This window comes from Liolophura sinensis, chromosome 3 (genome assembly GCF_032854445.1).
Source record: "Liolophura sinensis isolate JHLJ2023 chromosome 3, CUHK_Ljap_v2, whole genome shotgun sequence".
NCBI lineage: Eukaryota > Metazoa > Mollusca > Polyplacophora > Chitonida > Chitonidae > Liolophura > Liolophura sinensis.
The window spans coordinates 12,221,188-12,247,941 of NC_088297.1; the positions used below are offsets into that span (position 1 = coordinate 12,221,188).

Consider the following 26,754-nt stretch of genomic DNA (forward strand, 5'->3'; position numbering starts at 1 on the left):
TCTATGTTACAGTACCTGAGTTACCCACAAACTTCATCCCCTAAATATTTACCAAATTCGATCAGAAAAGTAGAATGTTGGAAGAATTTTGAAAACTAAAATGCTTTTTTCAATTAAGTACACATGTGAGCTTCACAGACATTATAATATAACTTGTGCAGATCAGATACCATTTTTCTAATACGCCAAAACTTCCACTCGGTCTGTGGTCGAATCTGTTGAGGATTTATGGTATTGCATCATTCCTTTATTTGCTGGTTACCATGGATACAATCACAAATTGGCCAATCACTGATCCCATACTGAAGAACTAATTACTACATCTGTATGTCACAACTTAAGTCTGAATTGCAGTTTTGGGAATTTAGCAGCCTGCTGATGGTGTCTAAATTGGACTCCTATGAATTTGGGGAGTCATAAACGGAATAATGTAAAGTAGGGTCCATAATAATATCAAACGACCAGAAGCCTTGTTTGAAAAAAAAAAAAGAGCTTTCCTACACATAAATAAACAGAAAATTTATCCATAGTCAAAACCTGGTCTCCCTTGATTTTTATTTTATACACTGAATTTTAAATCAATATGGAAGTGTTTAAATCAATATGGAAGTGTTTAAATCAATAATGAAACTGTTATACTTCATTTTTTTATAATTCACTTGCCCTATGTTTAATCGTAATTTCTCAATACTTAACAAACACATTCCATACAGATACCATCTTATTTTTCATTCAGTTTTTCATAAATCTTCCTTTTTCATACTTTCCATTTATTCACACTTGTAAGTAGACAGATAAGATTATTTTTGATATTATGTCCAAAAGTGCAAAGAAACTATCTTGACTGTCTGTTCTACAGTGTACACTGAACCTAAGGTACAATATTGCATCCTAGCTTGAACATTATCATAAATCACCAATAATTTCAATCTACATCGTCGATTAAAAAAATAAGGTAACGATAATGCCTTTTTACTACCTAGTGCTATTTTATGGATTTGTTTTTAAGATTTGTTAGGCTGGACGAACTGAATGGCAGTAAGAACGCTCTCTGCCATGTCTACAGTGCTCATGTACTATCCAATTGTTCTAAGAGTACAAATGTACTAACAAGTGTAACATACTACAATAAAGTACAAAAAGATGCCTTGTTGCCTAGGGCCACATTGTTAAAGGTTGCAAGGAGTTTGATGAATTCTTAATTAGCTTATGCATGTGATTCAACAACCAAAAACTTCTTAAAATACAGGTACATATGGGCATAAAATCTTTGCAGGCACCATATATGTACCATCTGAAATAGGTGTGAGAAATAAACTCTGAGAAAACCCATAAATCCAGTCTTCTCAAGTTTCTCACACACAAAACGGTGATACAAGATTCCTGACATCGTTATTAAAATCAAGCAGTGGAGTAACAACTTTTAGTGGACACCACATCACATATATTAGTATAAAGCAAGCAGCTGCTGTGAGATGTTAAAGAAATACACCTCTAAAAATCGGAAGTTGGCATCACTAAATAGACCACTTAAAACTATTCACAAATATTTTTTCATCTACATTTTAAGATCTTTGTAAAAGACAGTTTAAAGGAATTCAAACATTTGACTTCTAATGTGGGCTTTATGGACCATACTATCAGAGTTTAGGAACTCTGAGAGCAGAAAAAGTTTATCAAAATCATGACACTGAATGTTGGGATAACTCTCTTTAGCCATGAGTGAAAGATTACTGAAATAATGTTTCCAAATCATCACAGAAAAAGAAGGTGATGTGGAGTCAGAGTTCCTAGATACCATCAGTATGGCCCATAAAGCCTACCACAGAGGTGATGTGGAGTCAGAGTTCCTAGATACCATCAGTATGGCCCATAAAGCCTACCATAGAGGTGATGTGGAGTCAGAGTTCCTAGATACCATCAGTATGGCCCATAAAGCCTACCATATAATTCAAATATTTGAATGCTTTTCAAAAGTCTCAAAAAATTCTGAAAAAAGAAAATGAAAGTATTTTTACACATGGTTTTCAGTTGTGTGTAGGAAGAACCTTGCTTCATATTTCTTTTACTTTAGTTCATGGTATGGGTATTAAAAATGTTTTCAATAATATCTGGTGTATTGTTTCAAAAAATACAAATGCTGTACAACAAATGTTGCATTTCGCATTTAACCTTGTCATGATTTATGTACGTGGAATTCCCTGAGAAGAAGAATGTGTCAAATGGCACTAATACTTAAACACTGACGATTAAGAAGTTCCATTTTGTATGAGATCTTCTGTCAGTTGACAAGATGATATGGCCTTTGGTACAGGATCGTACGATCGTAGCGACAACATCGCGGCCAGCATTCCGGCTCTCACACTTCTCTGGAGGTCATGACCTTTTAGAATCGCTGAGATTGTTGCAGACACCAAACTATGCAAGACAAAAAAAATCAAAAATCAAAATCAAAAATCAAAACCAAAGTTTAATAATTATTTGGAATGTAAACACAAGGTAAATAATGAAACAGTTCACAGAAAAAAAAATAACATTTCAAGAATTCATGCATTCTTTGGAAAAATGTTCTGAGGTTTATTTGGAGGGTACAATGATATATAGCTGGAAAAATATGGCTGGAAATTATGCTGAGCTGAAAGTTCCAGCACGAATATAGGTATTTTATGACATTTATTTCCCTCTACACACGCACTTTTTGCGGCAAAATTTTAGGTTATTCACCAAATCTTTAATGGTGGCAGGAACTGGAGTGTCCAGAGTTAACCACCGCTCCTTCCCAGCAGTTGCACATGGGAAAGTCTGCCAGCAAACGGCAGATGGTAATTTCCCTGCATAAGTGAAATAATATGATCACGGCGTAAAACACCAATTAAATAAATAAACATATAATCACTGCCTTAGTAAGACATATAGCCAAGGAAGGAAGATATTACATCAGCTGAATCTGCCAGCAACCTGCGGATGGTTGTGGGTTCCCTGCCAGAGCCCTGCCCTGTTTCCTCCCACCGTAACGCTGGACGCCGTCGTAAATGTAGAAGCGAAATATTCTTGAGTACTGTGTAAAACACCAATCAAAAATCAATAAATCAAATAAGCACTTAAGCTGCTGAACTTTTGCCCAGTAGGATATTGTCAAAGCTTCCAAAAACGCTCATAACATCTTTGTAAAATCAAGGAAGCTCTCGGAATCAGGCACAAGGCATTCAGAGAATACAGGTAGCTTGCCAGACTGTGCAGTTCATAAAACAGTTCAGATTGTGCAGTTCATAAAACTGTTCAGATTGTGCAGTTCATAAAACTGTTCAGACTGTGCAGTTCATAAAACTGTTCAGATTGTGCAGTTCGTAAAACGGTTCAGACTGTGCAGTTCATAAAACAGTTCAGACTGTGCAGTTCATAAAACTGTTCAGACTGTGCAGTTCATAAAACTGTTCAGATTGTGCAGTTCGTAAAACTGCACAACCTTCAGGTCATGCCATATGTTCAAACACTGACCTCTAAACCCCAAAATTAACGTAGAATGATTGACACTGTCAAACACAGATATTGTTCTCTAATTCGACAGTGCGAAGATTTTGCCATTAAATCAACAAGAAAGGCCAAAATTATTAGACTCTCACAACTATGACTGATTATCGTATCGTATGACTGACTTCGTATGTTATTGAGATGTAAATCATTGCAGAGGCAAAGAGCACTGTGGGGAGTTTGTGCACAAATTTACCTCAGAGGTCTTTCATATGCATTTGGCAATCCATGTACTATGGGTGGCAACTGCAACAATGTGAATACCCCAAGGAATGTTGAGCTATGAGGTAAAAGAACTTTCTTGGTGTCTGATATAGCAAATCGCTATCTGAGCACTATGGGTGGCCACTTCAACCCTATGATTGGCCAAAAACTTTAACCAAACTGGACACCGCCAGCATCTGATCCCCCTCTCACGGTACCTCTCGGGGCTTCTGTGGATCAGTTGGTTAGCGCACTAGCACAGCGTAATGACCGAGAAGCCTCTCACCAATGCGGTCGCAGTGAGTTCAAGTTCAGCTCATGCTGGCTTCCTCTCCGGCCGTAAGTGGGAAGGTCTGCCAGCAACCTGCAGATGGTCGTGGGTTTCCCCTGGGCTCTGCCCCGTTTGCTCCCATCATAATGCTGGCTGCCGTCGTATAAGTGAAATATTCTTGACTAGGGCGTAAAACACCAATCAAATAAATAAATCAACACCTCTCCTTTCTTTGTAAGGCAAGCTAAAAATGGGTTAACTTACACACTGACGAAAAATCTTCTAAAACAGTAATCTGTTGAAGACTTACCAGTCTCCAGCTCCGGAGACAGACACGATCTCTTCTTCCTTTATGCTGCATGCTGGGACATGCATGGCGTTCATCTTGTCGGATATCTGTAATATGGGACAGCCTCCAGTACAGTGTTCCATCATAGAGATACACATGAGTTAAGATCGTCAGTGATAATTTCTTCAACCGTAAGACAGTACCCTGTACCTCTACATGTTATTCTTCAACTGCTGACCACATTTTAGGCCTAACTTGTATTAAATGATCAACTGATTTCTTTAATTGCTGATTAATGATGCTCTATTTTATTTACATTTAGGCATGCCATTTACTTTGTTTTTTGGGTTTAACACTGAGTTTAACATTATTTTTATCACATCATGGCAGTATTGCTTGTATCAGGCAGACATACTTAAACTGCTGCCTCACTAAAACACCACACCAAAGACACCATACAGGACACCTCACCTGTCACAGTGCACTTGGCTTAAATGAAGTCTCACAGAACTTTATTTATATGCCTGTAAGGTTTGGCAGTAAAGAATGCATGAGTACGTCAATATTTATTTAATACATAAACAAGAATATTTCACTTATATAACAGTGGCCAGAATTATGGTGGGAGGAAACCGGGGGAAACCCACGACCCATGATCTGTAGGTTGCTGCCAGACTTTCCCACATAAGGTGCACGTCCATAAACTGAGCAGAAATTTATACGTAAATGTAGGCTTGGGGTTTAATGTCGTACTTAATAATTTTTCAGTCATTTGACGACGAGGAGTCATTTGACAACGAGGAGTCATTAGGTCAGTGTACACATCCTGTGCCTTCCTGTGGCAGGGCGAGTCCATGCCGCCAAAGTGCAGCCACCAATGAAGTATCATGCCAAAGACACCAGACATTACCCCAAACCCAGTCACATTACACTGACACCGGCCAACCAGTCATGTTTCCTTGCTCAAACTTATCAGTTCTGAGCGCCAAGCGAGGCAGCAAAAAGTAGCATTTTTTCAAGTCACTGGTATGATCGGACCTGAGTTTAAGCCCAGGTCACCCGATTTTGAATGAATGATTATGGCTTAACGCAACATCGGCAATATTTCAACCATACTCTGGCGACCCGAGTCTGAGGCGGACACTCTAACCATTAGGCCACTGAACTTTTTCAGTCAGATATCACATTTTGCTCTGATTTATGGGAAGGGAATTAATGAACAAAATTTTTATCTTCCTTCACCACACTAATAATATAAGCCCCCCAAAAAGGGAGATCCATACCAAATGCTGAGATGAACATTCACTCGTGATTTGGTGTCATCATGAAATGAGCTTCATTTACATATTTTATGATCACTAACATTCCAACTTTCTTATTGTTTAAATTGGCTGAAAATAACAGCTTACTGTAAATCTTCAACCTTTTCGACCCCTAAAGCGCTTTCTTCAATGGAATTTATGCATGGAATTACTTTGAAAATGACAGCAAAAACGATTTGTTTCTGTCACTAAAGATGCCAACCTCATAAAAGTGTGCAGAGTATTTTCATTACACCCCATATTTCTCTCAAAGTGTTTCAAAATAATGGTCACAGTGGATGAAAAGGTCGAAGAATTTGGGTACTCAATTAACTATCCCACACTGAACTATAGATAATTCACCTTTGGAATGTTTCCGGCAGTAGGTGGATATTCATCATCTTGCAGACGGTGACAGAGGAGGACGCCATCTTTGCCCAGTGTTACCATGACAACTGGCACTCGCCATGTGAGTTCTTCACACAACATGGCCGCCTCAGTCATTTTGGCATGTAAGCTTCGGGAATCTAAAAAAGAAAATAAACTGCTTGTCATTCAATATTCTAATCCAAAATTCATTGCAACGGTTTTCAGTTTTCATGTTTTCACTTGCCACTTTCTATTTTATTGTATTTTCCTCGAAATAATTCATTTATAATTGGCACTATATAATATTTTTAAAAATTCACCTGGCACCTTGCTCTATTGGAGATTAATACCACTTAAAAAGAGATATTAACTGTCTTGATATACTTCATTCATTAATCTATTTGACTGGTGAGTTATGCCGTACACAAGAATGTTTCTCCAATGTGACAACAACCAGCATTATGACACTGTAATTCTTCAACCTTTTCGCCTGTTAGCAAGGTATTAATTCAAGATATTCTGACACCATTACTTTGTGTAGATTGATAAAATTGTACTTTTCGTGAAGCCATCAAATTGGCCAATCCAACCAATGTAGTTTTGTCTCCAAAATCAAACTAAAAATGTGCATAAATTGCCCTAAAAGTTGCTCCTTCATATGCTAAAAAGGTTTAGGAATAAGGGTAGATATTCCTTGTTCCAATGGTTCTGAACTGCCTCATGTAATATAAACAAAAAGAGTATGATTGGAAACTCAAACCATACTCCACGACAAATGTAAGTAAAACACACTATGTTTAACATTCAAGCACAACTTACCGGACACTTGGCTGCTTTTGCCAGTGACACAGGAATACATCAGTCGCAGCTCGCTCAGGTTAGGGGAGGTATACGTCAGCCTGTCACCCGCTGATGTCAGGAAAGGTTTGCCAGCTTTGTGGATGTCCGTCGGCTCAAAACACACTGAAATAAATCGAACGATTAGAATTAGGCATTATTTTAAACAGTGTCTTATTTAGAACTTTACATTTATTTATTTGATTGGTGTTTTACGACGTACTCAGGAATATTTCACTTATACCACGGCAACCAGCATTATGGTGGAAGGAAACCGGGCAGAGCCAAAGAAAACCCATGACCATCCACAGGTTGCTGGCAGACCTTCCCAGGTAAGGCCAGGGAGGAAACCAGCATGAACTGGACTAGAACTCACAGCGACTGTACTGGTGAGAGGCTTCTGGGTCATTACGCTGCATTAAGAAAATGATTTTAATCAAGATTTTGTTCTGTCTTATTGATAATTGTATTTTATTATTCTTAAGTCTCAAACCTGTACGAAATCGCCCTATTTGACAGTGGAAGCCAGAAAACACCAAATATAAAATGTGCTCAACAACGTTTATTACAAGGTCCATACTAAAGAATATTTCACTTGTATGAAGGCAGCCAGTATTAGAGAGAAAACCAGGCACAGCACGGGGGAAACCCATGACCATCAGCAGGTTGCTGACAGACCTTCCCACATACCACTGGAGAGGACAGCTACTTTGCTTACCTGGGACTTTATGATGAGAGCACATATCGCACAGGTAACTGATGGCTTCAGGTGTCACATTTCCATCAACACAAACAATAGGAGAGGCAGAAATCTCTTCTTCAAACTGAGAAATCTATAAGAAATGATCACATGCTGGCGACTGGTTTTCACCCAAGAGTAGCTTGGCTAAAGGGAGATAACTATCACTGACATTTTTGAATAGGCCTATTTTGAACATATTAAATTCAAGAAACCTGTTTTCTCTTGTAGTTCAGCTATTATTCCATGTTGGCATTATAGTCTATTTCAGTTAATGAAGTACAATTTTCGATGCACGAGTCTAGTGTCTTTCTTTCATGTCACAAACAGTTTCCTGGGTCCTTGCGCCTGTGCTGGAGTGCTAACCTTCTCAGCCAACGAGGCCCCCAAACAGTTTGAAAATCTGATCCCATGACGATACGTTACACTTGCACCGGTACCAAAAAGAGAGTGTAGTGAAAACATTTTAGATACTTTGCATGCATGGTAATGCAGACAGATGAATGGACCCACAGATATTACCCAGATGAAGTTAATAGGCTAATGTTGATTTATTTGATTGATGTTTTACACCGTATTCCAGAATATTTCACTTATATGACGGCGGCCAGCATTATGGTGGGAGGAAACTGGGCAGAGCCCGGAGGAAACCCATGACCATCCGCAGGTTGCTGACAGACCTTCCCACGTATGGTCGGAGAGGAAGTCAGCATGAGCTGGACTTGAACTCACAGCCACTGCATTGGTGAGAGGCTCCTGGGTCATAATGCTGCGCTAGTGCGCTAACCAACTGAGTGGTTAATAATTAGCTCAGGGCTATACAAAATGAGATATGCATGTATTAGGGTGCCTGCATGTCAACAGTCATAACTATTGTTGTCATGGCTACACTGCATGTCATTTCGTCAATCGTTTTTGACAAAATGCTCAATGTTAAACTTGTTTTATTAATAGCTCAACTACGACGAAGCTTCCTAAAACTTTGTAACAAAGACATTTTTCTACTTGTACAAAAAACAGCATGAAAAATTGCATTTACAGAATTCTCTTCAATGTTGGTCCACATTAATAACTCACAAGCTCTGGAGTAACTTCCTGGTGAAGATTCATGTCCCCTACACCAACAACAAGCTGACCAGAACTCCGTAGTATGCCAGAGTAGGTAGGAGTTTTCTCCCCTATAAGGATGCGAACACCTGACATGTCCTAAAGAAGAAGAGACAAACTTACACATAGCCAAACAGACAAACGTCAAATTTACAAGAAGGTCTTCAGAATGCCTGATTCCCATTATACATTTACAACTTTTTTTCTTTTCTTAAACAACTAAACGTACAAATACAGAAAGTGTATATCTACCAGGATATTTTTGTTCCCACTTTGCCAAGAGCCAAGAGAAAAACATATGCAATTATAAGTTGATAACCCAAAAAATGTATCTCATAATTAGGAATCCTTATTCATCAAAAATCTCCTTCACAGAGGCATTACCATGTGATTACACTGGGAGAAGAACACCTCTGCGTGAGCATCATCACTGACAACAGAAATGAACAAGGGGTTGTTGCCAAGGCGAGCCAAGCAGTCGGCAAGGTTACGACCCACTCCTCCAAGTGATTGGTGCACCTCACCTGGGTAGGTGGCGCCATCTAGCTGCAGAACACACACACAAAAAAACTCTAAAACAACAGTGCAGACTGCACGGTATTATGTCATGCTCAACGAATTTTTCACTTAAACAATGACAGTTAGTTTTATGGGTGGAGGAAAGTACTTGTACCCGGGGGCAAACCATCACGATGTGGCAAGCCACTGATGAACTTTCCCACATGTTACGTAGATATGCACGCCATGTTGGTGGAAGACAGGTGCCCTTCAGCCAACATCAGATTGTGCAAGCACCCACACGAGCTCCGTCAGCCGCTTATTGTCACCAGGGCAACACAAACAAATCTACAAATTCACTACCCAAGGGTAGGTTTGAACCTGCACCTGTACTAGCAACTGAATGAATGAAGGAATGCTTGGGGTTTAACATCGCAATTAACAATTTTTTCAGTCATATTACAAGGAGGATTGTGTACATATACTGTGTCCTCCTTTGGCACAGCGATTCCATGCCGTCAAACTCTTGTCGCCACTTAAGTATTAGGCTGAGGACACCAGACATGACACCTCACCCAGTCACATTATACTAAAAACAAGCCTCTCAGTGCTGACCATTAAGCGAGGCAGCAAAAAGTACCATTTTATTAAGTCTTTGGTATAACCCCACAAATGTTTTGTCCCAGGTCTCCTGACTTTGAGGTCGACAACCATTAGGACAATAAAGTTGTCAACTTTAAAAGGCAAAGTGCCTTTAACAATCAGACCACGGTCCAAAACTGATACTGTTTAATACAACATCTATTAAATACGTAAAATCTGCCAAATTGTTTCAATAACTTACCCTAAATGACCATAAATTTTCGTCCATGACTAACTTGCCTATATTCTTGACTCTGAGAGTTTTGCTAATTTTGAAAGGTGTTCTGGGGTCTGCTTGGAACATGGATGATATTCTACTGGGCAATTGTAAGTTTCAGTGCCAAAAATAATGTTTTTAGTGACATTTATTTGCCTCTAAAAATGCACTTTATAGGCAAAGTTTTATATCATTCTGGCTACTGTCCTTAACTTGAAACACCTGAAGTTTGGTACGTAACAATGCTCTTTCAAAAGCAAAGAAGGGCCTTAAAATACTTTTGAGGCGAACACAACAAGTTTTTCTGATCAGTATCAGTGTCAGGCAAAATGTGAAAAATGCTAAACTTTAGGTGAAATACTCGTATAATATTTGTACATGTAAATTACAAACAAAACCAGATTAATTTACTGTGAGTTATGAATTTGAGTAATTCTTGATAAACACAGAAAATTGGCCAAAAAATGTGGAATTCTTCACTTATTCCATGGCAGCTATTTTTATGCATAGAGAAAACTGGATTTACTTTTGAATACTGAGTCATTCACAGTTATCTTTAAGGCAAATCCATAAAATTTGATCTTCCACATTCATAAATAAATAATTTTTTTTTTTGGATGAAGTTTCAGGTTTTTAGAAAAATTTTTGATTTAAGATATTGCAGAAAAATGACTTTGTGGAGTTCTAATCCCTTGATTTTAATATCTTACCCTGAAATTATCCACGCCAATTTTAGACAGGTAATCCACCACTACGCCTCCCACAATTACCTGCAACATACCATCTTACTACCTGAGAGAAATGACGATTACATCATTCTACCAAAACAAATACAACCATACACACCCGACAAAGATAAAAAGCTCTACATGATCTAAAATTCATTTCTTGATGGGTCTCTTAATGGGTGTAGAAAGAAACAGGACAAATTTATTTATTTATTTGATTGGTGTTTTACGCCGTACTCAAGAATATTTCACTTATACGACGAGGCGAGCATAATGGCGGGGGGAAACCGGGCAGAGCCCGGGGGAAACCCACTACCATCCGCAGGTTGCTGACAGACCTTCCCATGAAGCAGAACAGAGCTCTGAGGATATCATCACAGCAAAGAGCCTAGCTTGCCGTACTTAAAGTAATACCATGAAAGAGCAGAAATCTTTTCTCAACGGACCCTGATCCACAGGGTAAAAACAAATAGGGCCTCAATCCTCTAGAATATTGCCTTCCAGAGAAGCATAACATTCAAGTGTGTTTCTTCTACTGCCAGCATTGCTGCAATACTGTAGTTTTATTTAATAAGACATTTTTCAACATGTAAGGACATTATATACAAACTACACTGATCCTAATTCCTCAATGTTTTTGCAATTTTCAGTGTAATTTCTGCACATTTTTAACTTGATTTTGGAGATAAAACTACATTGGTTGGTTTGGCCAATTTCAGGGCTTCATAAAAAGTGTAATTTTATCAGTCTGCACACAATAATGCCTTCAGATTATGCTTGAATTAACACCTAACAAACATAAGAAAGGGTGGAAGATTTACAATAGTCTGGATGTTGAAGTGAAACAAACTGTTTGTTTTTCGGTCTTTGGTTAGTTTTTAAAACATTATTTTACTTACATGTATTTTTGTTGGAATATTTGTTGTCACATGTCGAAAACCAGGACTGTTTCCTGATTCAAACCAGCATGGCTGAAATATTGCCAATGTCGCATAAAACGCTTTTCATTCACACATTCATGCATTCAATCTACCGTATGTGGGAAGGTCTGCCAGCAACCTGCAGATGGTAGTTGGTTTCCCCGAATTTTTCCTCCCACTATAATGCTGACCGCTATTGAATAAGTGAAATATTCTTAACTACTGTGTAAAAAAAACAAAAAGCAATTTTTTTTTGATTGTTGAAAAATAATCAAATAAATGAATCAAATCATTCAACTCACTGGCCTCCCTGATCCTTTCCCATCCTTAGTTTGAGATCTTCCACGTTGTTTTCCTGAAGAACCAGTCCTGTGAGGTTGTCGTGAAGACGAGTCACATGACGTGGCAGGCAATTTCATTGGTCCGTTGCTGTCTTGTTTCTTCAGTTTGCTGAGCTCCATGGCGATGTGACATCCTACGGTAGCATTATTCTTCACAAGTGCTACGTCTGAAAAATTCTTTGTCAAAGAAACTTTGCAAATCACCCATTTTGATTGAAACACAAAACTTGAAGCATTAATTCTAACCACAAATGTAGACATCGGCAATCATTTCCACATGTACTTGATAAATGTTCGTGAAAACAAAACAAAAAAATCATTTGCTAAACTATGGACTTTCAAACAACACAATCAAGAGCATAAATGTATTAATGGTTGTAAGTGAGCCGACTGGCAGTGGAAAGTCACTGCGTCTTTTGCGTTGTCAACTGACTCGAAGTAAAAGTAACAACTGATCAAGAGCTGATCAACCAGTTCGTCCAAAATGTTACAAGGCTATTAAACTGTTGGTATAATATTCCTACCAGTCAGAAAGTGGATGAACTTACTGCCTGTGGGTTTCCAGCCGTAAGTGTCATGGAGATTTTAGTCAGGGATAAAGCTGACCCATTGTACGGTGTACTATGGGATATGGTAGACTTCAGTTAATAGCGTTACCACATAAAGGATACTGGCTTTCAGTGATTCGCCGCCAGTCAACTCGTTGACCCGCTGTAGAATGTACGGGGTTACTTCCTTCCCCTGGATTCTCTTATCCCTAAGAACAAACATTACCATGTGACATGTTAACAGCTGAAAGCAAAATTTAAGAGAAATATTTTGAAGTGATAATTATATACAGTACCTGAAAGAAAAAAGAACAAAATGAAAGTAAAATTTGGTAATTATGTGTACTAATATCATTAAAAAATTGCACAGAGAACTTTCTTTAAGGATCAGGAAGGTAACATAAATGTCCTTGTTTTTGGACAAACTTCCAGTTTCAAACAAAAAAGTTTGCCATATAATACAAATTCAGCCAGCTGCCTGTCATGGACAAGTTGTGAGTTCAAGTCTAACTAGAGCCATTTTTTTTTCTTAGAGCTCTTAGTCTAATTCTGTGCTGAGAATCACAGAAAAGGAAAGAAAATTAAGAGCATTCACCACTGCATTTAAAATGCTCACCAAAATTCATTGGCAATGGCTTGTTTTTGGCAACAAATTTTACTGCCTCATAATTTTTAGTGGGTTTTTATTTATGCCATATCCTGCTTCATTGTCAATGCATTTAATTTCAACACAACAACAACCAACAATTTCTTTCAGTCGGCACCTGCCAATTGAAAATGTAGAATTAAAAAAAAATAATGCTGTCAATACTTACTAAGGCTGAGAAAATGACATAAAATGGTTAAGATGGGCCTTAGGCAGCAAGTTCACACCACTTCGTTTTATCAAAAGAGGATGAGAGCTCAAATCCAGCAATTGTTTGTTAGACTTTCCCTTGAGTGAGTGAGTGAGTGAGTAATTGGGGTTTAACGTTGTATTTAACAATTTTTCAGTCATATGACGAAGGAATCCTTAGAGTGCCTGTAATGTGCCTCCTTGTCACAGGACGGATTTCCACCGCTCTTTTATCTAGTACTGCTTTATTGAAACGACTTACCGAAGGCAAGTAAACCGCACTGCCTGAGCCATTATACTGATACAGGTCATCCAGACATTGCACTATCCCTTTCATGCTGAATGTCAAGTTACAACCCTCTTTTAAGGTCTTTGGTGTGACTCGACCCAGGATTGATCCTGGATCTACCGCTCCCGAAGCGGATGCTCTACCAATTGGGCTATCGGGGCTGGTGACTTTCCCTTGCCATAATGTGCCTGTCAAAATGTGGCGGTTTTATTCACCCGTTAAAATTTCCATCAACAAATAATATTCATGAGCTCACTTTACAATGGTCTTCTATTTCCATAAGCCGCTTCGGCAACGGTAGATCCAGGGTCAATTCTTCTCAGTTGAGTCAGAGCTAAGACTTTAAAAGAGGAAGTTGTAGCTTCCTCGCTTGGCGTTCAGCATGAAGGGGATAGTGCAATGACTGGTTGATCCGTATCAGTATAATGGCTCGGGTGGGGCGGCTTACTTGCCTTCCGTAAGTCGTCTCAGAGAAGCAGCACTAAATAAAAGAATGGTGGGAATCCGTCCTTCAACAAGGAGGCACATTACAGGCATTCTAAGGATTCCTTCCTCGTCATATGACTGAAAAATTGTTAAGTACGACGTTAAACCCCAAGCACGCACTCACTCACTCATTTCCATTATCTCTGAAGACAAAAAATAATAATTAAATTCAAGAACTGAATGCCAGCTATATGTACACATACTCTGCCTCCTTCACAGCTACTTGAATCACGGACTCAATTATCTCCCCTGATGAGAAGAACTCTTCTGGTATTGGTACAGCTATCAAATTCCCACTCTGTAAGTTCAGTTTTTCTCCTGCCCCTAAAAACAGGAAAGTGGACATAGTTGAGCTATTATATGACACAGGCATCAGCATAAGTATCGGGTATAACAGTAAGTATAAATGACATCTGAATGATGATTTTGCCCGAATTTTATTCGAGAACGCAGACATCTGGGCACCTCACTCGTACGAGGCAGCGACAAGCAGATGACGAGATGAATAACACGGGAAGGTATAGGGAAATGAACACTGGATGATATTCAGAGAAGCACGGCTGATAATAACCAGAAATTATAGTACGTAAGACAACAGAACAATGTGCACAGCACATATAAATTGTGAATGTCAACAATACCTGGTTTTATTGTATTTTTATGGTATTTATTCACCATAAGTATATTTACAGTAAACATGTTTACAGAAAATAAAGGCTTTGGACTCAAGAGGCCAGGTGAAGCAGAGTTTTGTATAAACTCCCATGTTATTGAGACAATGTTTTCAACGCTGTGTGTGAGCGAGTAAACATGCTGGCACAAGTAAAACGAAAAATGGCCAGATGTCTGCGGTCTCGAATACAGAGATTTTAAAAACCAAGAAAGCTACATATTAAGTGCTCAGAAACTAAATGCATGAAAAATAAGTATTGCAGTTTATTTTCTTTGTGACAAGACTTTCAACAATAAACATATTTTTATTTCATTGGAGTACTGTTCCATGCCATATTGAAGAATTTTCTCATTTACATAATGGCGGCTAGTTTATGGCGGGAGTAACCCACATAACACTTTGCCTCCTCAGCCACAGAGGTCCCCAACATGGGAGGGAAAGCAATCTTGTAAACTACCTGTTTAAAAATGGGACTGAACGCGATTGGACGCCCTAGCAATTATGGGCCATGCACCTTCAATAACTTCAATTAATAAGCAAGGCTTGATCTAGGCTGATTTTGATTTATTTATTTGATTGGTGTTTTACACCATACTCAAGAATATTCCACTTATACGATGGTGGCCAGCATTATGGTGGGAAGAAACCGGGCACAGCCCAGGGGAAACACACGACCATCCGCAAGCTGTTGTCAGACCTTCCCATGTAGGGACTGATTTTGAACCGCATGTATCATAATATTTGTGCGTCATCAGTCTGGCCACCATAGATTTTTTATAGATTTTCATCCTATAAAAAACATCGAAGAGTTTCCTTACATATAAGTTTAGCCGCCTCTGCCGCACTGGTCACCTGGTATGGAGACTGATGACCACTTCTGGGAGTGAAGAATGCTGGGAAATCCTTGCTCTGGCCGAAAGTTGAGACACAAACGCCCTGAGTTTCCTGTAAAGCAGTTAGAAGACTAAATTTATTTATTATTGGTGATTATTGAGTGTTAATTGCTGGTGTTTGTCACACTCAAGGATTTTACACCCACAGAATGGTGGCCAGTTTTATGCATGGAGGTTTTACTTATTTATTTGACTTTTGCTTTAAAGCCAAGCTCTTGATTTTTTCACTTGATACAAAAGCAGTTGTTTTAGGAGTGTAGGAAACTGAAGTGGCTGTGGAAAACCAGTGAGCTTTGGGAAGTTACTTTCTCACGTACATGCATGATGTCCATGCACAGATATGCACACCCCAATTGGCAGTCATTAACGAATGTTACACTGGCCAAAAGAGCGTTGTCTATGGACTATTGTCACCACGGGTGAAAGTGGGTGACTTTACAATTTCTTTGTCCATGATTGGTTTTGAATTCCCACCATGTGTACTATGACACACACTGAAAGGCAAGCACCTTCACCACTCGGCCACCTTCTTCCCATCCTTTAGACAATTTAAAATTAACACTAGATATGAACAAATACACACAGATATTAGTCCCAAGAATGTTAAAAATTTTGATTTTACAAATTCCTCTTGGACTTTCAACAGCTTGAACATATGTATATATGTATCTATGCTTGGGGTTTTATATCATACCGAACAATTTTTCAGTCACATGACAACAAAGAGTCATTAGGCGTGAATGTGTGCACAAACAGTGTCTTCTTGGGGCAAGGCAAGTCCATGGTGTCTAAGTGCTGCCACCACTGAAAGCATCATGTCAAAGACACCAGATATGACACCAGACAGTCATATTATACTGACACCAGACCAACCAGTCCTGTTTCCATGCTCTAATCTATCAGGGCTGAGTGCCAAGAGAGACAGAAACAAGTACCATTTTCTTAAAGTCTCTGGTATGACCCGACCCGAGTTTGAGCTCTGGTCTTCCGACTTCAAGGCGGACGTTCTAGCCATTAAGCCACCGAAGCTGTACTTGACCATATCAAAGAATGAAAGTAAATTCATTAATACAAATATCACTAACCAGGAATTCCAGGGTTTTGGCAATGTCCAAAATAGACTTGACACCGGCAGATATTACAGTAACAGGGGTGCGGCCCAACTCTGTAAGGTCTGCGCTGACATCCAGAGCTGTGCAGGGGGGAAAACAAAACAGTAAGTACTTTCAATCTCTGATAATTCATTCAATTCATTTCCTTTTAAAGAGCTTCAGAAAAAACATGTTGTCTTTTTCTCTCGTTTCTGATCAAACACGGTTAAATGTTCTGACTGTACAGTTGTAGACCTGCATTAAATGGAAGAAACGGATTCAAATCAAGCAAGTTTCCTGTTTTATTGGATGTACCGTCACCTCCGGGAAGCGTTGAAGTTTTTCCTGAGTGAGGTGTGGTGGTTTCCTAACCCTAAAAACCTGTCCACCACCCATACTAGTACACCATTTTATGGTCAATTAGGGGCCTGTCCTTCAAAAGAAAAAAAAAAAAAAAAAAAAAAATTGGGGGCCTCCATGGCTCAGTCGGTTAGCGAGCCTAGTGACCAAGAAGCCTCTCACCAATGCGGTCGCTGTGAGTTCAAGTCCAGCTTATGTTGACTTCCTCTCCGGCCGTACGTGGGAAGGTCTGCGAGCAACCTGCGGATGGTCGTAGGTTTCCCCCGGGCTCTGCCCAGTTTCCACCCACCATAATGCTGGCTGCCATCGTATAAGTGAAATATTCTTGAGTACGGCATAAAACACCAATCAAAAAAAAAAAAAAAAAAAAATCAAAAGAAAATTAAACTTTTTTCTAATACAGCGCAAAACTTTCCAAATTTTCAACTAGTACGGAAGCCTTCCATACCAAATGAAACTATGTGCTGATGGCAGGATTAAAATTCCCCTCTCTAAGTCCACTACAAAACAACTGAAACAAACTTACTTTTTTCTCCACCTCTATGGACACCACCTATACCCCCTGTAACAAAAATGGGAATGCATGCTTTGTGTGCTGCTACCATGGTAGCTGAGACAGTGGTACCGCCACTTAGTTTCTGAAAAAGAATTTATAAACTGAATAAAGCATACAATTCATGTTGAACATAATTTCAGTTGTTCAACTTACTGCATTAACTAAGTAACTTAGTTTTTGCTATACTTCCCTCGCCCATATTTGAACAAATGTTCTTGAAGCTTTCATACATTTATGTGATTAAAGTTGATTATCCTCTAATCAAATTATACAAGCTCTTCAGAAAAAAACTGTGTAAACAGGAAAAATGTGAAAACAGTTCCGAGACTGGGATTGAACCCACCTTAACCCACGTATGGCCAGAGAGGAAGCCAGCATGAACTGGACTTGAACTTGATGCGATCACATTGGTGGGAGGCTCCTGGGTCACTTTGTGCATACCATCAGGCTAATGTATGGCGCATGTATAAATGCATGTGCATATGAATAGGCTAATATATGTATGCCAATGTATGTAAATGTGAATGTATGTGCATATGAATAGGCTAATGTATGTACATGTATGAATGTATGTGCATATGAATATGCTAATGTATGTATGTGTGAATGTATGTGCATACGAATACGCTAATGTATGTACATGTATGAATGTATGTGCATACAAATAGGCTAATGTATGTACATGTATGTAGGTATGTGCGTGTGAATGTATGTGCATACACATAGGCTAATGTATGTACATGTGTGTATGTATGTGCATACAAATAGGCTAATGTATATACATGTATGAATGTATGTGTATATAAATAGGCTAATGTATGTACATGTATGTATATATGCTTGGGGTTTCTCAGCATACTTCACAATTTTCCAATCATGCAACGATTGTGTGATGATGATTCAAAGGTAAGCATCCAAAATGCACGGCCACACTTCCCCACCCCGACCCCCACCCCCATGCTTACATGTACCCACTGACGTCCATAACTCACCTGTGAGACAACATATGCCAGGTCTCTCCTGGACACCTTAACGAGATCTGTTCTCTCACCTGCCAGGTATTCCAGCTCAGCATCGGTTAAACCTGAAATGTAATAACATACAATAGTGCTCATTACCATCCCATCTTGGCAGGCGGCATGTCCCAAGGCCTGGAGGAAAATGTTACACCTGAAGTGAAACAACATACAACAGAGCTCATTACCATCCCATCTTGACGGGTGGCATGTCCCAAGGCCTGGAGGAAACTGTTAAGCTTGAAGTGTAACAACATACAATAGTGCCCATTACCATCGCATCTTGATGGGCGGCATGTCCCAAGGCCTGGAGGAAACTGTTAAGCTTGAAGTGTAACAGCATACAATAGTGCTCATTACCATGGCATCTTGATGGGTGGCATAGCCCAAGGCCTGGAGGAAACTGTTAAGCTTGAAGTGTAACAGCATACAATAGTGCTCATTACCATGGCATCTTGATGGGTGGCATAGCCCAAGGCCTGGAGGAAACTGTTAAGCTTGAAGTGTAACAGCATACAATAGTGCTCATTACCATCAGCAGATGCTGATGATCATGGGTTTCCCCCAGGCTCTGGCCAGTGTGCCCCCACTGTAATGCTGGCAGCTGTCACATTAGTGAAAAATATTCTTGCGTACTGCGTAAAACATCAATCAAATAAATAAATAAATTCATTTATTGTTCTTTAACGTTCTTTAATCAAGAATTGTGTCATCAGTTTTTTTTCGCTGGCAGGAAACCGACCTGCATGGAATCTTGAGAAGTTACTGATAATGGTTGAAAACAAGTGGGCCTAAATGTATGTTTAACTCTGAAAACAAACACACAAGGGACAATGACAGCTCACTGTCACAAACGCTCACGGACAGTGGAAGCGAAGGAATCTGGAAATTTTCCATCAAAGGATTTAACCGCACATCGTCACTCACTGTCAACCAACAGGGGAGTTTCCAGTTCGAAGTTTTTTTTTTATCACCAAAGGTAAGAAAAAAAGTCATACTATACCATGTGATCTGTCGAAAGTATTTAGGGAAGCATTTCTGATTACATTTATTATAGCATTGGCGTTTGGAAAAAAGTTTCACAAAAAGAGATTTAGAGTAGATGACCAGTGGTGAAAACTGGGAAGCTGAGCTTCAGAAGGTCCTCATGGAAAGAGGTGTCAATTCTGCTCCTGGAACATGGACAGACAGGTGAACGGTAAATTAACATTGACAAAGGTTGTCTGACATTTTTCACAAATGACACGATACAGTAGCACTGTATCACCTTTAACGACCAAAGAGTTTGACCTCGAAACTCCCCTATTAAATCTGCTTGTTAAGTTGTCTTTCGTGAATGTTGTTTTAGCGTCAGTTATTGTATGACAAAAAACTACACTCAACAAAAATGTGAACGCACAAAGCAATTTCACATTGTTTTTTCTCAATATTACATAACGTGGTAATAAACACTGACCCTAACTGTTGTTAGGATATCAATTGTTGCTTCAGTTTCCACCAGATTTTCACATTTTAGAGCAATAATCCAGGAGCTATGACAGCGTGAAAACAAAGTGGTCGGTAATCACTGTTTACACTCTTTGTGATTTATTTATTTATTTATTTGATTGGTGTTTAACGCCGTACTCAAGAATATTTCACTTATACGATGGCGGCCAGCATTATGGTGGGTGGAAACCAGGCACAGCCTGGGGGAGACCCACGACCATCCGCAGGTTGCTGAAGACCTTCCCACTTAAGACCGGAGAGGAAGCCAGCATGAGCTGGACTTGAACTCACAGCGACCGCATTGGTGAGAGGCTCCTGGGTCATTACGTTACGCTAGCGCGTTAACCGACTGAGCCACGGAGACCCCCACTCTTTGTGATGCTAAGGGTAGGCACACTGGTTACTGAGTGCTTCAAACTGTGAATTATTTCATTATGACCCAAAACAATATCAAAAGGCTTCGTGCGTTTATAATCTGTTGAGTATACATTCTGCTGATGGCTCTGTAGTCTGGAACCAGCCCCGATGGCTCAGTTGATAGAGTATCCGCTTCGGGGGCGGTAGATTCAGGGTCAATTCTGGGTCAGGTAACGCCTGACCCAGTTGTAGCTTCCTCACTTGGTGTTCAGCATTAAGGAGATAGTGCAACGACTGGTTGATCCGTATCAGTATAATGGCTCAGGCAAGGCGGCTTACTTGCCTTTGGTAAATCGTCGCAGAGAAGCAGCACTAGATAAAAGAGCGGTGGAAATCCGTCCTGCAACAAGGAGGCGCATTACATGTACATGCACTCTTAAGATTCCTTAGTCGTCATATAACTGAAAAATAGTACAACGTTAAACCGTAAGCGCTCACTCACTCACTCACTCTGTAATCTGGGTAAGGGATAAGGATACACTCTCCTGTAAGAAGTGCAATCTCCATCATACCTATGTGCAGCTTGCCATGAAGGACAGCCACTGTAGCCGGAGTTACTCCCTCCTCTCTTACAACTGCTTCTACATCACGGGCAGTTCTGTTGTCAAACAAAGGGAGATAACCATTTCATTTGTTAGAGATCACATGATCAATCATTCTATCTCATTTTGCTTATTTGATTGCCTCTGGTTTAACGTCACTCTCAACATTTTAATATTTTATTTTTTGTTGGTATCATGAAAAGTCTCCCCTTGTAGCTGATTCATCTCAACTTCAGAATTTATTCACCTTTCAACATTGAAAATTCCTGAGACAACAGATTTGATAAAAAAAGTTGTCAAATGATTGGTTTCTTTCAACATTCATGACAGCCATATTGTGTCTATATTTATTTGATTATCATTTAATGTCTTACCCACTTACAATTATGATTGTTATTTTTATGGATGGAGAAAACTAATGTATGCTTAACATGTGAGACTAAACTTTCCTCTTTCACTGATACCATGTGAACTGTTTCAAGTACAAAAGAAGAAAATGAGTTTACAAAGCTGTCCAAAACAGGAAACACTGGCCATAATTTTGTCAAAGAAGGATGAAATAGTCCAAAACTCACACCTGATCTTTAACTTGTCGTGCTGAAACCACGTTATGAAAAGACATCTAAAAAACCTTTTTCACAAAAGACTGACAAATTAAAATTAAACAAATGTATAAAAATGTACACATTTATATCATTAGCTTTTTCCGCCATACTTAAAATATTTTCCTTATACACTGGCAGCCATCATTGTGGTGGAAGGAATCAGAGTTTATGGGAAAACACACGACCATCCGCTGATTGCTGGCAGCACTCTAACGAATAACTGAAGAGGAAACCAGCGAGAGCTTGATTTGAACTCACAGCCACTGGATTAGTGAAAATCTCCTGAGTTATTGTGAAGTGCTAGCCACTAGGCGATGCAGTACGAATAAAAATGTTTACAGCTGGGCGTCTGGAGAAATCAACGTGCATACTGTAGATTGACGGGTCTGGGCATTCCATGCGTGATGATGGCACTCTCCAAAGCAATCACAGGCTTCCCAGCATGCAGTGCTTCCTGAACTTCCTCATGTACCTTCAGTGTGCCTGTTAACAAAACGACAAATAATGAATTCTATTGCTGCTGATGAAGTTTAGCTTTATCAACACAAACAAAAGCCCTCACTGATGCAGTTGGCTAAAGCACTGGGCTCACTTTCACAAGACTTTCTAATATTTCTTGTAACTTTTTTCATGAAAGATGTTGCCTTGTTTATAGTGCAAAATAAGGCGACGCAATTTACGAGAAAAGTTGAAAAACTGATTTACAAACTTATGTGAAAGTGGGCTGATAGGTCCCTGACTTGTTAGGTTGCAGTTTCGAATTCCAGATCTTACTCATTCAACTGTGGTATTAGGTCAGGAGGAAGCTGACAAAGGGCTGTCTTGTTTGTGATGAAACAAGACAAATCAGTGTATTCTTCACAAATTACTAATACAGCCACAACAGTCTGTGAACCATTTACTGTCACCATAGCCCCATGGACAGTGAGAGTGTCGATCAAGTGAGCAGACACCAAGACTGTCAATCTCTAAAGGAAAAGGCTTCGAAAAATCAAAGTAATCATCACTAAATACACCCCTTAAAACTATGCGTAAATATCTTTTCATTTAATTTTTTTTAGCTTTTTGTGAAGGGAGTTAAAGGCATTCAAATATTTGGGTTCTAAGGCGGGCTTTATGGACCATACTAAGGGAGTTTAGGAATTCTGATGTGACAGGAAGTGTTCTCAACCCTAATCACAACGCTCAATGTTGGAATAACTTTTTTACCCATGAGAAAAAGATTTCCGATAAAAGATTGCTTCCTTTTGGTGAACATCAGGAAAAAAAGGTGATGTGACATCAGAGTTCCTAGATACTGTCAGTATGGCTCATAAAGCCCACCTTACTATTCAAATATTTGAATGCCTTTCAACACTCTTAAAAAATCTGAAAAAATAAATGGAAGTATTTTTACACATAGTTTTCAGTTGTCTGTGTGATGAGCTTAACTTCACATTTTAGCTTTCTTTCACTTAAGGTTTGGGGAAGAACCAAGCTGGGGCTGAACATTTCTCTCTCGCATAATATTTATTTATTTCATTGGTGTTATGCCGTACTCAAGAATATTTCACTTCAATACACGACAGTGGCCAGCATTATATTGGAAGAAAACTGGGCAGAGCTCAGGGAAAACCCACAAGCACCTGCACGCTGCTGGCAGATCTTTCCATGTACGGCCGGAGAAGAAGCCAGCATGAAGTGGATTTGAACATACAGTGACCGCATTGGTGAGAGGCTCCTGGGTCACTGCGCAGTGCTGGCATGCTAAGCCCGCTTGCCATGGAGGACCCATCACATAAAAGGCAAACAGTTAACTTCTTACTGTACCTGTGCTGGTTGACAGTAGTTTTTTTCCATTGCCCATGAACTGGTTTAATATCTGTCGACTGCATACTGTAGCCAGCTTCAGGGGTAGCATTTTTTTCTGCAAAACAAAGTGTGATGCATGTGAGTCTTTTTCGTTCTATTATATTTTATGCCAAAACTTGTTGGAAAATAGAGCTATCTGAACAACATACTTTAACTGAAAATGTTGTTTTACTTTTAAATTACTAGAAAGCAGATATTTACATGTGCTCCTTAGGTAATATTTATTTCGCTGCAGAGGCAGGCAAAAGAACAGGTTGTTTAAAGACTGACTAAGAAAGGAGACATGCGGGCCAGGAGAAGAGTCTTAAATGAATTAAATTTCTGGTTAGGTATCAACGACAACACCCACTGTGTCAAACACAGAGAATTTCAAAGAACGGGTTTACTTCATATAAAGCTTTTGTCGTCAAACCTAAAATTTCGCCCATGACTATAAGGTACATTGAGCCTGTGAGCTCTGTTGACCTCAAAGCTGTTTTGAGGTTTGTTTTGAGGTTTGTTTGGAAGGTAGGAGGATACCCAGCTGGATACATGTGAGCTTCAATCCAAAAAGTTTTACTTCAGTTCTCAGGACAGTATTTTCCCTCAAAAAATGCACATTTATGGCGGAAGTGTTTGGTCATTAACCCTAATTACTATTGTCTTGGTAACAGTCAACACCTTCCCTGAGTTAGCAAATAATTCAGTGCGGAAAGCAGGTCTTTTGGTTGGTGTCCTTTACTTGCAGTTGTTCGATAACAAAGAGAATCGGCCTGGACCGTCGCTGAGTACGAAATTAATACTGTTAGCATGGAGACTCCAACGGCTGGGCCAATATAAGGAAAGGAGTTGGCGTCTTTCGGGGCTATCCGATGTCCAATTTTCGCTAATCACTGTTCATTCAACCCTTCGTCTTACGTCATTAACAACCCACACAATCATATTTAAGAGACACCCATCGACTTAAAACTACTGTTAAACACTTATTCTTCACCCCGTGAAAATGAAAAGTGACAACAAAATACATTTGTTTATATACTTACAACACCTATCACTCCCGCCCAACAGTACTCGTCAGCCTACATCCACGAGGGGAACGGAAGTACATCCACCAGGAGAACGGACATCCATCAGGAGGACGGTGTAGTGCGCATGACCACACATATGGCGCAAAGTCGTGGGATATAGTTACACATTTGTGTTCACTAAAAAGACATAGGCCTACGGATTATATCACTGTATATCTCATAATATTCACTTAAATTTTATTTACTACAGGGCTTCTCCAAATAATCGAACTATAGACAACAGATGATGAATAAGACAAGGTATCTTATAAATTATCGGTATAAATTATCGAACTATCGAAGACAGATGATGAATAAGACAAGGTATTCTATATCATAATAACCCAACAGACCACGGCCTCTCCAGACCTATTGTCCCGACATGCGGTTCATAGGCCTGTAGGACTATACAATATACAGGTACTTGGCAAGACGGTTGTTTTCCACCGGCATCTATATAAAATGTGCCTAATTTACCTTCAAAATAGATATAAAGTACAACATCCATACGGAGGACGGTGGCTAATTTAACTTCCTGCAGGTATACAGTACAACATCCATGAGGAGGACGGTGGCTAATTTACCTTCCTGCAGGTATCAGGTACAACATCCACGAGGTGGACGGTGGCTAATTTACCTTCCTACTGTTATAAGGTACAACATCCACGAGGAGGACGGTGACTAATTTACCTTTCTGCAGGTGTGATGTACAACATCCACGAGGAGGACGGTGGCTAATTTACCTTTCTGCAGGTGTGAAGTACAACATCCATGAGGAGGACGGTGGCTAATTTACCTTTCTGCAGGTGTAAAGTACAACATCCACGAGGAGGAAGGTGACTAATTTAACCTCCTGCAGGTGTAAAGTACAACATCCACGAGGAGGACGGTGACTAATTTACCTTTCTGCAGGTGTAAAGTACAACATCCACGAGAAGGACGGTGACTAATTTACCTTTCTGCAGGTGTAAAGTACAACATCCAAGAGAAGGACGGTGACTAATTTACCTTTCTGCAGGTGTAAAGTACAACATCCATGACGAGGACGTTGGCTAGTTTACTTTCCTATAGGTATAAAGTACATCATCCATGAGGAGGACGGTGGCTAATTTACCTTCCTACAGGTATCAGGAACAACATCCACGAGGAGGACGGTGGGTAATTTACCTTCCTGCAGGTATAAAGTACAACACCCACGAGGAGGACGGGGACTAATTTACCTTCCTCCAGGTATCAGGAAAAACATCCACGAGGAGGACGGTGGATGCTTTACCTTCATATAGTTATAAAGTACAACATCCACGAGGAAAACGGTGGCTAATTTACCTGCCTATAGGTATAAAGTACAACATCCACAAGGAAGACGGTGGCTAATTTACATCCCTATATGTATAAAGTACAACATCCACGAGGAGGACGGTGGCTAATTTACCTTCCTGCAGGTATAAAGTACAATATCCACGAGGAGGACGCTTGCTAATTTACCTTTCTCCAGGTATCAGGAACAACATCCACGAGGAGGACGGTGGTTGCTTTACCTTCCTATAGGTATATAGTATAACATCCACGAGGAGGACGGTGACTAATTTATGTTCCTATAGGCATAAAGTACAACAACCACGAAGCGGACGGTGACTAATTTAACTTCCTGCAGGTGTAAAGTACAACATCCACGAGGAGGACGTTGACTAATTTACCTTTCTGCAGGTGTAAAGTACAACATCCACGAGAAGGACGGTGACTAATTTACCTTTCTGCAGGTGTAAAGTACAACATCCACGAGGAGGACGTTGGCTAGTTTACTTTCCTATAGGTATAAAGTACAACATCCATGAGGAGGACGGTGACTAAATTACCTTTCTGCAGGTGCAAAGTACAACATCCACGAGGAGGACGGTGACTAATTTACCTTTCTGCAGGTGTAGAGTACAATATCCATGAGGAGGACGGTGGCTAATTTACCTTCTGCAGGTGTGAAGTACAACATCCATGAGGAGGACGGTGGCTAACTTACCTTTCTGCAGGTGTGAAGTACAACATCCACGAGGAGGACGGTGGCTAATT

General features: G+C 39.7%; 1 protein-coding gene across 1 annotated transcript; it reads right to left on the bottom strand.

Annotated features, from left to right (window-relative positions):
• Positions 1 to 1,262: 1,262 nt before the first annotated feature.
• LOC135463364 (uncharacterized) lies at positions 1,263 to 24,690 on the bottom strand. Its single transcript, XM_064740623.1, has 19 exons — positions 24,667 to 24,690; positions 23,603 to 23,699; positions 22,165 to 22,276; positions 21,159 to 21,244; positions 18,718 to 18,809; positions 17,696 to 17,807; positions 16,804 to 16,910; positions 15,644 to 15,770; positions 14,356 to 14,476; positions 12,666 to 12,751; positions 11,956 to 12,161; positions 10,716 to 10,775; positions 9,033 to 9,194; positions 8,619 to 8,747; positions 7,521 to 7,635; positions 6,785 to 6,928; positions 5,960 to 6,123; positions 4,317 to 4,402; positions 1,263 to 2,418 (listed from the first exon to the last, which is right to left on the bottom strand). Exons 2-19 carry the CDS (start codon positions 23,691 to 23,693, stop codon positions 2,250 to 2,252), a joined length of 2,169 nt encoding a protein of 722 aa, XP_064596693.1. The 5' UTR covers positions 23,694 to 23,699; positions 24,667 to 24,690; the 3' UTR covers positions 1,263 to 2,249.
• Positions 24,691 to 26,754: the final 2,064 nt, after the last annotated feature.